The sequence below is a fragment of the Lepus europaeus genome, chromosome 10 (assembly GCF_033115175.1).
Source record: "Lepus europaeus isolate LE1 chromosome 10, mLepTim1.pri, whole genome shotgun sequence".
NCBI lineage: Eukaryota > Metazoa > Chordata > Mammalia > Lagomorpha > Leporidae > Lepus > Lepus europaeus.
In genome coordinates, this window is record NC_084836.1 from 80,666,622 (window position 1) to 80,679,831 (window position 13,210).

The 13,210-nt window shown below is 41.4% G+C and overlaps 1 protein-coding gene across 2 annotated transcripts in view; it reads left to right on the forward strand.

The window, feature by feature from the left end:
- Window positions 1-13,210, forward strand: part of RALGAPA2 (Ral GTPase activating protein catalytic subunit alpha 2) — a 340,680-nt gene that overhangs the window by 127,431 nt on the left and 200,039 nt on the right. For both annotated transcript variants that reach the window (XM_062203794.1, XM_062203795.1), the window contains exons 17-19: window positions 3,604-3,729; window positions 5,510-5,604; window positions 11,942-12,032. In XM_062203794.1, the coding sequence (XP_062059778.1) occupies window positions 3,604-3,729; window positions 5,510-5,604; window positions 11,942-12,032 (312 nt within the window). The remainder of the gene's footprint in view (window positions 1-3,603; window positions 3,730-5,509; window positions 5,605-11,941; window positions 12,033-13,210) is intronic.

Below are 13,210 nucleotides of genomic sequence, written 5' to 3' on the forward strand. Positions count from 1 at the left end.
ACGTGTTTATGTTAATCTGAATAGCTACTTAAAGAAATATATGGGAGAGAGAATTGGAGAAAGAACAGTGCCTTCCAGCTATTTGTGATTTTATCGGCTTTTTATGTTGGGTATTTATCCATCAGATGCTAGATTTTGCTTTTCTTTTAGGAATACTGTAATAGTATTCCCTTGTTCTGAAAAGACCAGCGGGACCCAGTAAGAGAGCCTCACTAAGCGGCTTCTGTGACTTGTACATGGGCTTCCAGCAGGTGCTGTCGCTCAGGACTTTTGGAAAGCCTGCCCTTGTGGAAAGCCTTACGATGGCATCACCTGTACTGTTTATGGAGTCAAGTCAGTATCATGCACACTGTTTGAAAGAGCAGGGAACTGCAGTATTAACTTCACTTATGCAACCTGTATGAGAAGTAAATGGAACCCAAAATTTTGTTTATTGAAGAATGAGCCTTATTCTACTTAATAAAAGCAGTTAAGAAAGCCTTAAAAGGTGAGTAAAATTGCTTTAAAAAGTAGTCAGATATCTGGAAAAAGAAAGAAGTTACCAAAGGGCTTCTACACTTGATTTCATTTAATCATATTGATTCAGGAAAAATGAAATTAAGTGATCTTATTTGATCTTCCTTTTTTTTTTTTTTTTTTTGAATGGTGTTTTAGAAAGCAATGGTTTTATAATGGTATTGCATCATTCACACTATCAAGTTAATACTTTAAAAATTTGGATTATTGAGATTAGATTTGAAGAGTTATTTGGTTATTAGAAAGCATAAATGATTTGGGGAATCCAAAATAGATTAAAACAGAAATAGTGTAACATTCAAAACAGGATGTATTAGATTTCCTGGGATTTAAAGTACAACTTATGTGATTTAGATGGTTCTTCTTCTGTTTTGAATATGAGGTGGTCCTCTATCCTGGTATGTGCTTATTAGTGTTAAAGTGATTTTCGTGTCTCATGAAATAGCAGCTACTACATACGGTTGACACCACAGAATGGAGGTAGCTTTAACATAAAATGCTTTCTGAAGAAATGTAGTGCCAGCAGAGGGAGCCCAAGAACTGTTAAAAAAGGGAAAAAGTATTGAGAAAATGTCGTTACTCATTTGTCCATTATACAAAACATGCAGTGAGTGTAAACCTAGTGCAAAGTATGAGGAAAGGCCAAGGCCTGTATACTTGTGAATGAGGAAATTGGGTTTAGATCGAGGGATAAGGAGAATTGAAAATTCTGGTTTTCACTGTGTCTCACTTGGTAGTCAGCTCTGGGAGCAGCTTGGGCCCCCAGCAGCGTAACAGCACTCTCGGCATTGTGGCTGTCCCTTCCTTCCCTCTCCAGTCACCAGCGCTCCCCTCCCACCACTTCCGTTCTTTCGACAGTCTTGAGCTTCTTCCATCCGAGAAGTCCCTCCTGACAGTTTTACAAAAACAGAGCTTTAAAAGCTGCATTAGGCCAGTCTGTTGGGAAGGCAGGCCAGCTGGTGGTGGCAGGCTCGTGGTCCGTCTGCTGTGTCGAGGACCAGTGGGGACACTAATTTGGAAGCAATGGGGCTGTGGCTGTAATGCATCCCACCAGATGGCGATGTTCTTTATCTTTAGAAAGGTTCTGCCAGCGTTGGCTCAGTTATTATTTGCTTCTGCTTGTAGCCCAGAAACCAACATCTACCAATTTTTGGCATCATACTTAAGAGAATAAAACCCATGCTTCCCCCTATGCATAAAAACAGGCGCTTGCCAATGATTTTTTAGGAAATTAGGAAGCTCTCGGGCTCCCTCTACTGATACTGGATAAACAAGTAGGTTCGTCCACAGGCTTTCCAGAAGGCTTCACCATCTTGTGTAATTAGAATAAACAATAAAAGAAGACAGCCAGAGAGCTGGCCCCACTGTGTTACCTGGATTCTGTTGCCTTGTGCTGAAGACACTAGACGTAGACCTGTGCAGCCTCATCTGAGCTTTTGGCAAGTGTAGGTAGGTAAAAGGTCTGCACAGATGCCTTGTGCTTCTCTGTGAGATCAACAGTTCTCTTCTGTTCCAGAGAATAGGGAAGCAAAGGCAGTTGCGGAAGATGAGTCTCTGACATTTTGTCCTCGCTGCCCTGGCCTGTCTTTCCTGTTCCAGGCTCAGTTTCCCATCCGCATCCACATTTAGTCTGTGGCCTAGGACTTTGAATTGCACATAAAGAATCATGCACATTTCGTAGTTCTGAGGCCTTGAAATTGTGTCAGCGTACCATCAAATGGAAATTGCATTTGGTTAGAGAAAGTCAAGAAGCAGCCCTTTGTTGAAATGCTTTGTATTGAATTTGGAAATGTGGAATCTTCCTCCATACAACTTCTTGGTTAGGGTAAGCCATTGCTTTGGCTTATGGTTCAGATGAAAGCGTTATACAGAGGTGTCCTGTTGGCAGCAAGTCTCCATTTCAGGTGAAGAACTATCTCACACATTGCAATGTAGTCTGTCCCTTCTTAAAAGTAAAAGTGAAACTTCAGCTAATCAAAATTTTTTAAAATATGAAGTCAGGGTCATGTGGGTGTGAAGGTTGTGACTGTGAGGAGCATAGCTATGGGCTTGACATGCAGGACTGTGTGACAAGTCCTATAGGGGGGTGTTCCCAGGGCAACATGGGAAGCAGGGATAGTGGACCAGGGGGAGATGGGGGAGATTAGCAAAGGGGAGTGGACGGGGGAGAACAAGAGCAGCAGGTGCCAAGTGTTAGCACTGTTTGAGACCAGCTGTGAGCAGGGCTTCTTGTAGGAGACTGGTATGTGGGATGAGCTCCAAGAGAGCGCTGTATTCACCTCGATGAGCACAGGTTTGACCTAATGACAGAAGGTCTTATGTGACTTTCAGAAGAGCAAAGACCTTTTTAGAGAGACCTTTCTGGGGACCCTGGGGGAGGGGATGAGCACCAAGAAGAAGACAATGATGAGTTATCAGGCTATTAAAGTGACCTGGGCAAAAGATGTGACCCCAGAGCTGTGCCCTTTAGAGGGTGGGATGTTTATTCCCGGGCTTTGGGTGGTCTTTACAGATTAACAGGAACTATGCAGTTTATGAATGAACTAGGAGAGAGCTCAGTCTGCATGGGGAGTCATGTATAGTCATATTAGCTGAGGTATCCAGGGGCCAGTACTCCTCTGTGCTTTTCTATTTAATGTCAAAGGTGTATTGATTCTCTGAAAATACCAGTGGATCATTTTTGTACTTAGTGATTAATTCCACATTGCATTTGGTGACATACAGTGTTAAATAATTACAGCATTTTATTTGGGACAGTTGTGTGTTTATCTGTTGTCTCTGGACTTCTCTTTCCATGGCGCGTATGCCCTTGAAATTCCAAACGACCCTTGAAGTTCTCAGCCATGTTTATGGCTTCCTTTTTATCCCTTTACTTTAGTTGAAAACAAAAAGACTGTAGAACTAAAGAGGAAAATATATTCTTCAGGTGGAATATTAGTCAAGTGTAGGAAACTTGATTACTTGATTGTGTTAATGCAGGTTATCTTTCTGCAAAATGTGTAAAATGTACAAACATTGATTTTTAAAGTTGTTGTAAACGGTGACAGTACTTTTAAAATGGTGCATGTTTTGTGTTAATGCTCGCAGAAGTGGAAGAGTGTCAGCCGTCAGAAACTGCTGGGTCTGGTCAGCTCGCAGTGGGACAGACGCAGGTCCTTCGAAGCAGCAGCACGTCTGACATCACCGAGCCACTGAGCTCAGGTTCTTCTCAGGGTACGTGGTGTCTTCAGTTACTGGTACGGAGCGACAGACTCTGGCTAGAGGGAGAAAACTGCTTGTCATGTTGTCTTCTATATTTCAAGAGGGTCTGCTCTTGAATCTGATTGCAAGGATATGATTTCTGGCAATAAAATGTTTTTACTATTTTTTTTTTAATTTATAAATTTATTTGAAAGGTAGAGAGAGAGAAATCTTCTATCTGCTGGTTCACTTTCCGAATGGCTGCAAGAGCGCCAGGCTAAAGCTAGGAGCCAAGAATTCCATCCTGATCCCCAACGTGGGTGGCAGGAGCTCAAGTACCTGGGCCATCTTCTGCTGCCTTCCCAGACACACTAGCTAAGGAAGCTGGATTGGAAGCAGAGTAGCCAGGACCCAAACCTTCACTCCGAAAAGAGATGCCCAAGTTGCAAGCAGTGACTAAACCCACTGTGCCACAATGCCAGCTCCTAATATTTTAAATTATACATATGTTTGTGTGAGTGTCCACGTCCACTTTTTTGCAGCCTGATATGATTGAGGCCTAGAGAGAAGTCCAGAGTTGCTGTAGTGGGAGGGGGCAGTCAGTGTTACAAGCCAAGGTAAGGGAGGGCAGCAGAGTAGGTAGAGGGTGAGGAGGATGTGGAGAAGGGGCTGTGGAGGGGCCGTAAAAGTGGAAAATGATGGGACTTGACCAGACCTGTGGAAAAGGTTATTAGCTGCTGTGGGTGGAAATTATGTATTTTGTTCTTTTTTTCCCAAAGATTATTTATTTGAAATGCTGAGTTTTACAGAGAAAGGAGATAGAGAGAGTGTGCGCACGAGAGAGAGCGAGCGCTTCCATCCACTAGTTCACTCCCCAAATGGCCACCATGGCCAGAGCTGGGCAGGCAAAGCCAGGAGCTTCTTCCAGGTCTCCCATGTGAATACAGGAGCCCAAGGATTTGGGCCATCCTCTGCTGCTTTTCCAGGCCACAGCAGAGAGCTGGATAGGAAGTGGAGCAACCGGGACTTAATCTGGTGCCCAAATGGGATGCTGGCACTGCAGGTGGTGGCTTAACCTGCTATGCCATATGGCAGCCCCAGAAATAATGTATTTTTAAAAAAGATTTATTTATTTATTTGAAAGGCAGTTACAGAGAGGCAAAGACAGAGAGAGAGAGAGAGAGAGAGAGAGAGAGAGAGGTCTTCCATCTGCTAGTTCACTCCCCAAGTGGCCCTAACAGCCAGGGCTGGGCCGATCTGAAGCCAGGAGCCAGGAGCTCCTTCTGGGTCTCCCACTCACTTGAGCCATCTTCCACTGCTTCCCCAGGCCATTAGCAGACCTGGTTCGGAAGAGGAGCAGCTGAGACTAGAACCAGCACCCATGTAGGAAGCTGTCACCGCAGGTGGAGGTCTAGCCCACTACGCCACAGCACTGGACCCTCTGTGCTTTCTCTCATCAGGGTTTTTTCTCAATCAGTCCTGAGCTACCTTCTTGCTCTCATCTTCCTATTGGTTCACCTGGCCTACCCAGGTTGATGTCTGAGGTGTCTTCCAAAAAGGCCCACAGGGAGGGTCTTCTTGCCCCTGCCCTGTGCTCACGTAAAGTGCTAAGTGGACCTGCTGGCTGGTGTGAGCAGCGTTCAGTCCACTCTCAGGTCTTCAGAGTGGACTAATTTGCCAGACCCTTAACTCCTGTTTTTATGACCTTATTATTTAATAAGTTTAGTTGGTAACTGTACCTGAAAGTCATTTTCAGATTTTACTGTGGGAAACATTTCCTCTGTCAATTTCCACCCTGCCCTGAAATCTCTAGGACAAAAGGTAGAGAAGGCGCAGAATGTGTGCTCCGAGGCCAAGCCTGCTGAAGACATGCGAGGACACGTGAAGAAAGATCATGAAGCGATAACAGTAAGATCCTTTCAAATCAGTTTATTGTTAAAAATAAACATGAATTATTGTATCATATATAAACTTATTGAGGACCTTTTAGAAAAAAAATCTTTTTCCATTTAGGTGGGTCACAGGCCCAAATGATCTGGACATCTTTTATGGTTTTGCTTGATCTCTATGTAAAATTACAGTCACATGACAAAAATAGGAAAAAAACTACATGAAAATGGAATTTGCCACCTGGTTTATATGTGGCACTGTGTGTTTTTAAGCAGATATTCTTTCCTATAAAACTTGACTTCATAGTCCCTATTTCTTTTTTTTTTTTTTAAAGATTTATTTATTTATTTGAAAGAGTTACTGAGAAGGAGAGCAGAGGCAGAGAAAGAAAGAGGGAGAGAAACCAATCTTCCATCCATTGGCTCACTCCCCAAATGGCTGAATGGCCAGGGCTGGGCCCGGCTGAAGCCAGGAGCTTCATCTGGAGCTCCCACGTAGGAGCAGGAGCCTGGGGACTTGGGCCATCCTCCACTGCTTTCCCAGGCACAGTAGCAGGGAGCTGGATTGAAAGTGGAGCAGCCGGGACTCGAACCGGTGCCCATATGAGATGCCAACACTGCAGGCAGCAGCTTTACCCACTACACCACAGCACCAGCTCCTAAATTCCCCATTTCTGACATAATTTGAGGTAGTATTTTCCATTGATGTGAATTAACTTAATAAGTGAGTATTCTCCATGATCTGTTATGGTTTCTTTCTTTCTTTCTTTCTTTTTTTTTTTTTTTTTAGTGTAAAATAGCATTTTTGTTTTAAGAACTTTTTAAACTTTTTTTTTAAAGATTTGTATATTTATTATTCAAAGGCAGAGTTATAGACACAGAGATCTTCTGTCTGCTGGTTCACTCCCCAAATGGTCACAACAGCCGGGGCTGGGCCAGGCTTGAAGCCAGGAGCTGGGAGCTTCATTGGGTCTCCCACTTGGATGTAGAGACCTCAAGTACTTGGGCCACTCTCTCCTGCTTTCCCAGGCACATTAACAGGGAACTGGATTGGAAGTGGAGCAGCTGGGGCTTGAACTGGCGTTCATTTGGGATGCCAGCATTGCAGGCAGCAGTTTAACCCACTATGCCACAATGCCAGCCCTATATTATTTTTTAAAAAGTAAACATAGCTTATAAAGAAGAAAATTAAAAATTATCCTATAGGGGCTGGCACTGTGGCGCAGCAGGTTAACGCCCTGGCCTGAAGCACAGGCATCCCATATGGGTGCTGGTTCTAGTCCCGGCTGCTCCTCTTCCGATCCAGCTCTCTGCTATGGCCTGGGATAGCAGTAGAAGACGGCCCAAGTCCTTGGGCCCCTGCACCCATGTGGGAGTCCGGAAGAAGCTCCTGGCTCCTGGCTTTGGATCAGCACAGCTCTGGCCATTGCAGCCATCTAGGGAGTGAACCAGTGGATGGAAGACCTTTCCCTCTGTCTCTATCTCTCTCTGTAACTCTGTCTTTCAAATAAATAAAATAAATATTTTTTAAAAAACTATCCCATAACTCATTCACACAGACAACCTCTTCATTTTTTAAAAATGTATGTTATCTGAAAGATAAACATATACAGAGTGAGATTTTCTATCTGCTGGTTCATTCCCCAGAATCACAGAACAGCCAGGGCTGAACCAAATTGAAGCCAGCAGCCTGGAATTCAGTTCAGGTCTCCCATGTAGGTGGCAAGGACCCAGGTACTTGAGCCATCACTTGCTGCCTCCTAGGGCTTGCATTAGGAGGATGCTGGAATCAGGACTGGAGCTGAGACTTCAACCCAGACACTCTGATATATGATCCAGGTATCTCAAGCAGTGTTTTAACCACTGTACCAAACACGGATCCCTATTAATTTTTTTTAAATATAGTATATATTAATAGAAAATGCCAACATCACAGAAAGTTATATAATAAAAAGGGACGGCTTCTACCTACTCCTCCTGGAAACCAGGTGTTAAGTCCTTCTTTATTTTTAAAAAGGGTGTATGCTAGCATATACACTACATACATACATATATATGTATACACCATTTAATATATATCTTCTATTTTCATCAATGAAATAAATTGACCACAAGCCTAAGAGCTAGAATATTTGCAGTGTTGTTGCCTTGGCCTCTGAGTTCCTTCCTTGCCCCGCCTCTGCCATCTCCCTTTAGAGAGTAGGATTGTCTTAGCTTTGCGTTTATTGCCTTGCTTTGCTCTATAGTTTTGCTGAATATGTATTTCCAAAAAACATATTCTTTAATTTTCCTCATTTGAACTTGTTTATTGGGGTATTGTTGATTTGTCCACTCAATTATGGATTTCCAATATTTATCCACATTGTGGCATGTGGCAGTAGGTCACTACGTTTTCTCTGATGTAGAATATTCCGTTGTGAATGTACCATTCTCCTGTTGATGAACATTTAGAATGTCTGCAGAGTTTTGTTATTATGAAAACTGAATCTGTGTACATTCTTGTGTCTCAAGATCTGTGTCTTTAGGGTTTTCTTCATGGTAAATCTCTAGGAGTGAAATTGATGATTTTTAGAATAGAAAAAGGTTCACAGGTTGATGGCTGTTTTCCAAAGTGTTTGTACAGGTTATACTCCTGCCAACAACGTATAGAGCTCCCATTTATTCACATTCTTGTGAACACTTTCTGTTGTCAGATACTTTTAATTTTTCTGAGTCATGTGGGTGAAAGTAGGATCTCTTATTTTGCATTTCTTAGATTAATGAGTTTTAAAAATTTTCACGTTTATTGACCTTTTATGTTTCATCTTTGAAATGCCTATCAATGTCTTTTGTCTTTTTACTATGGACTTGTTTGTCTTTTTCTCTTATTTTAGTTCTTTGTATAATATGAACACTGGTCCTATTTTGTTATGTTTATAGAAACTATCTTCCAATGTGTGGCTCATATTTTCACTTTCTGTGTGGTGTCTTTTGTTGAACGAAGTCCCTTGTTTTGAACTCTCTGTTATCATTTTTATGGTTAGGGCTTTATGACTTTAAAAAAAAAAAAAACCTTAACTACACAGGAATAAACATATTACCTTACACTTAGTCTATAAGTGTTTCAGTTTTGCTGTACACAGTGAAGTCTTTGGTCCATCTGGAACTGATTCTTGTTTGTGGAGTGCTGTAAGAATCTAATTTCATTTCCCCTCTAGATAACTACCTATACCAAGTCCCACTTGTGAATATGTTTCTTCTTTATTGATCTGAAATGCCACCTGTCTCATATGGGCTGTTTCCTGGACATGTTAGGGTTCACTTTGGTGCTTCTTACCTTGATTCGTTACTTTGTCTCTCTGGACAGTACTGTGACAACTTACTGAGGTTCCTCGCTTACTTCTCTTTCACCAACCCCCTCTAATGGAAGCTGATTTTTCCACTGCCTTTTGTCTCCATTGCAGCTGTTGATAAGTCTTCTGTCCATCCTATGTAGTTGTTGTCCATTGCTGTCTTTTTGTCTTTGACCTTTGGTTTTCCAGCAGTATATTTAAGTGAAGATTTCTTTTGTTTATATATATTTGGCATGCTATGTGCCATGCATCCCTGGATGCTTGTCTTTCTAGAAACTCTTGGTAATCATTTCTTCAGAAATTACCTGTTTTTACTCTCTTCTCTCCTTCTGGTATTCTGGGTAAAGATATGTTAAATCTTCTCATTCTGTTTTCCATGTTCCATAAGCTCCCTTTGATATTTTGCCTCTTGGTGTGTTCTGGATAATTTTATCAGCACCATGCTTCATGAGTCCAATAATTCTCTCAACTCTGCTGTTCAGTACTTCCACTGAGTTTTTTTAGTTCAGAATATTTGCTTTTTGTTTCTAAAATTTCAAGCTTATTCTCTCCAAGTGTATTTTGAAATTTCTAATAATTTTTCATTGCTTGCTCATTTTTATGATTCCCAATTTTACTCCTTTAAAATGTTGACAAATTGCAATTCTGAATTCCTCATATGGTTATCTGAAATCTTTGAGGGGTATAAATACATTTGTTGGTTCTGTGATTCTTATGCAATTGTTTTATTTCCTTAGGTCTTTAGTAGTCTTCGATTTTAGTTCCTGTCTGGCTAACCTAAATGTCTACATCTGTAGCCTACTTACTTTATTTGTGGCCTACTTTTTTTTTTTTTAATATAGCAATCATTCTGTCTTTTTTTTTTTTTTTTCTTTTTTCCAACCTTGCTACTATCCTACTTTTGGTTTGCAGGTCTAGTCCTTTTTTTTTTTTTTTTTAAGATTTATTTATTTATTTGAAAGCCAGAGTTACAGAGCAAGAGAGGAAGAGAGAGAGAAATCTTTCATCCTCTGGTTTACTCCCCAAATGGCCACAGTGGCCAGGGCTTGGCCAGGCCAAAGCCAGGAACCAGGTATCTCCTCTGGGTCTCCCACATGTATGGCAGGGGCCCAAGCACTTGGGCCATCTTCTGCTGCTTTCCCAGGTATGTTAGCAGGGAGCTGGATTGGAAGCGGAACAGCTGAGAATTAAACTAGCATCAATATGGCATGCCAGTGTACACCACATGCTGGCCCCAATCATTCTGTCTTTTAATTATATAAAGTTCATCAAAAAATTGAGTTAAAAGATGTTTATTCTGGGTCAAAAACTTTTGAAATCCATTTTTCATATGCTACGTTTTCCATCAACCCTGTGTACATCTTGGTTCCACCTGTGTTGTTTGCTTATTTGATATTCACACCTGGAGTTGGCTCATTAAATTTTAAAGAGTTCTTCATGTACTCTGCAGTGGAGGATGTCACATTTGCATCTTCATTCCTGGAATTATTCTCTGTGTCATCGCTCTTGGATTTTTGTTGCCCATTTTAGGACATTGTTTTTGGATATTCAACCCAAAGATAAAATCAAAACATCAGAACCTTTCTCGAGTTTGTTTTTCCTTCTCCACTGTTCTTCCTCCCTTCATCACCATCACTCTGTGTCCCCTAGATTTATACCCTTTTATGGTTTTATTTTCTTCTACTCAAGTTTAGAGCTAATTATAAACTCTAGCTTGTCCTTCCTCAATATTTGTCTTATTTTTATTTTCTTCTCCTTTTCCACCATCAAAAGCCTCATCTCCTCATTTCCTGAATTGCTGTAACACTTCCATAGTAATTTTCTTTTTCACTCTAATCTATCGATAGATAACTGCTGGATGCATCTTTCTGATTATATTTTTAATGATGGTGAGCTATTGTCTGGAATATGTAGCTGCTCATTTTGTCACTGATGGATCGAAGGTCCCAACCCTAATGTTGAAGACCCACTGGCAGCTGCCTCTCTGACAATGTCTGTGTTTCTTCCTGTCTTTCTCCTTCTTCGCCTGGCTGCCCTGCATGGCCTGCTCTCATCAGCCTCTTTTCCTGCACATAGAACTTGCTGATTTCCACTCCGTGCTTCCAGCCTTGAGTCCCCTCCTGCCTTCCCTCTACCACTTCCTGTCTATTGCCTTCTTGAGCAGCTCTCCTGTAACTATCAGCCACTGAAGGTAACACTTTATTTTGCATGTCTTTCAGAGAGAGTTTGTTTGCATATTTTGCTTATGTGCATTGTAATTATTTTATGTAATTCGTGTGTGTTTTGTGTCGCCAAGAAAATTACAGATTTCTAGAGAATGCAGATTGCCTCCTGATTTTTCAATCCTTTTTATTTAATAGAAAGTCCAGTGTTAAGCGGTACTTGGGAAAGTCTGTAGCAGCACAGTTAACTAGGAAGGCACTGAGTGGACCTGTAGAAGTCTGGATGAGGTGTGTGTCTTCCCTGTAGGACACTCTCTGTCCATCGGTAACTAAAACCTGGAGAAGTTCACCTACTCACTGTGTGAAATTCACCTGCTTACTGTATGAAGTACATCCACTCACTGTAGGAAGGGATTAAAACAGTTCAGAGAAAATGGAATTAAATGATAAATTTATTTTATTACAAAGTGTTTTGAAAACCATGCCTAGTTTTTTCATAGTGCACATTTTCCATAAACCTTTTGAAGACCACTTGTATATGTGTGCTTAATCAGAGGAATGAGTAGAGTTTTAAAATAAATCACTTCTGTATATTTAGCGTCTCTTTTTACTAAATCAATTTAATTGGATGTCAGTTGACGAAGTAAAGGATATAAACTACAATTTCAGGTCTTGCATAATATGTGATTCAATTACAGTAACTTGTGAACACATATCCTTCACATGGAAAAACATCTCTCAATTTTTTGTTGCTATTATTATTGTTGGTTTCCTTTTCTTTTGAAATGTAGACTAGAAACTTAACAGTGTTATAAAATTATAACTTTCCTGTAATAAATACAATATTTCTTTTTGCCTGAAGATCTTGGTTCGAAGAAGTAGCAGCCCTGCTGAATTGGATTTGAAAGATGATTTGCAGCAAACTCAAGGAAAATGTAAAGAAAGACAGAAGAGTAAGTTCTGGAAAATGTGGCCTGTGTTCATCCAACTTCAGAGTGATGTACTTTGTCTTCTTCTTCTAACTGGAGTGGTATCTTAAAACTGAGGAGACATGGTTTGAAATGGAACATTTTTTTTCCTGCAATGCTAGCATTGAGGAAAGCTTAATCCACACAAGCCAGGAAACAGTTACAATTAGTTTCCTTTATCAGAGAGACCTTTCTTATTGTTGGTCCATTCTCCAAGTTAGAAGCCCAGTAGGGAGTGATGGCTGGGATTAACAGACAGACCCAGTAGGAAAAATGATCTTCTCCTGAAAGTCTCCACAGGCGAGGACAGAGATCAGAAGTACACTGAAGTCAGTGAGATAAGTGTTCTTAAATAAGGTACTGGAATCCTGAGACTCGCAAAATATGGCCCCTCACACTCAGCCTTCCTGAAGGCAGGTGCCAGGCTTCTTCCTCCTCAGAGCAGCACGGTCAAGAATGTAAATCCTCTTTTCAGGCTCCATTTTCACTCTGTTGGTTTAGAGGCCTCTGGGAGATGACGTTTGGGTCACAACAGATTGGTCATGTTGTCACTGTAACAACTTTCAGTTATGGCAGATTAGAAGCAATGAGGCGCCGGCACCGTGGCTCACTAGGGTAATCCTCCGCCTGCGGCGCTGGTGTCCAGGTTCTTGTCCTGGTTGGTGTGCCGGTTCTGTCCTGGTTGCTCCTCTTCCAGTCCAGCTCTCTGCTGTGGCCCGGGAGTGCAGTGGAGGATGGCCCAAGTGCTTGGGCCCTGCACCTGCATGGGAGACCAGGAGGAAGCACCTGGCTCCTGGCTTCAGATTGGCACAGCGCCGGCTGTAGCGGCTATTTGGGGGGTGAACCAACAGAAGGAAGACCTTTCTCTCTGTCTGTCTCTCACTGTCTAACTCTGCCTGTCAAAAAAAAAAAAAGAAAGAAAGAAAGAAAAAGAAAAAAAAAAGTAAAGAAAAAAAAAAAAAAAAAACAATGAGGCTGGCAGACTGTAGCAGACACAAAGTGGAGCCGGATGGTGCACAGACCATAAGGGTAAACAATACAATGGTTATGGAAGAGACAGGAAACTTTGGGGAGCAAACTGTCTAGGTTTGTTTTGTGTTAGATGAAATAAGTAGCCCTTTAAGTCTTATTTTTTTTCTTCTTCTTCTTCTTCTTTTTTTTTT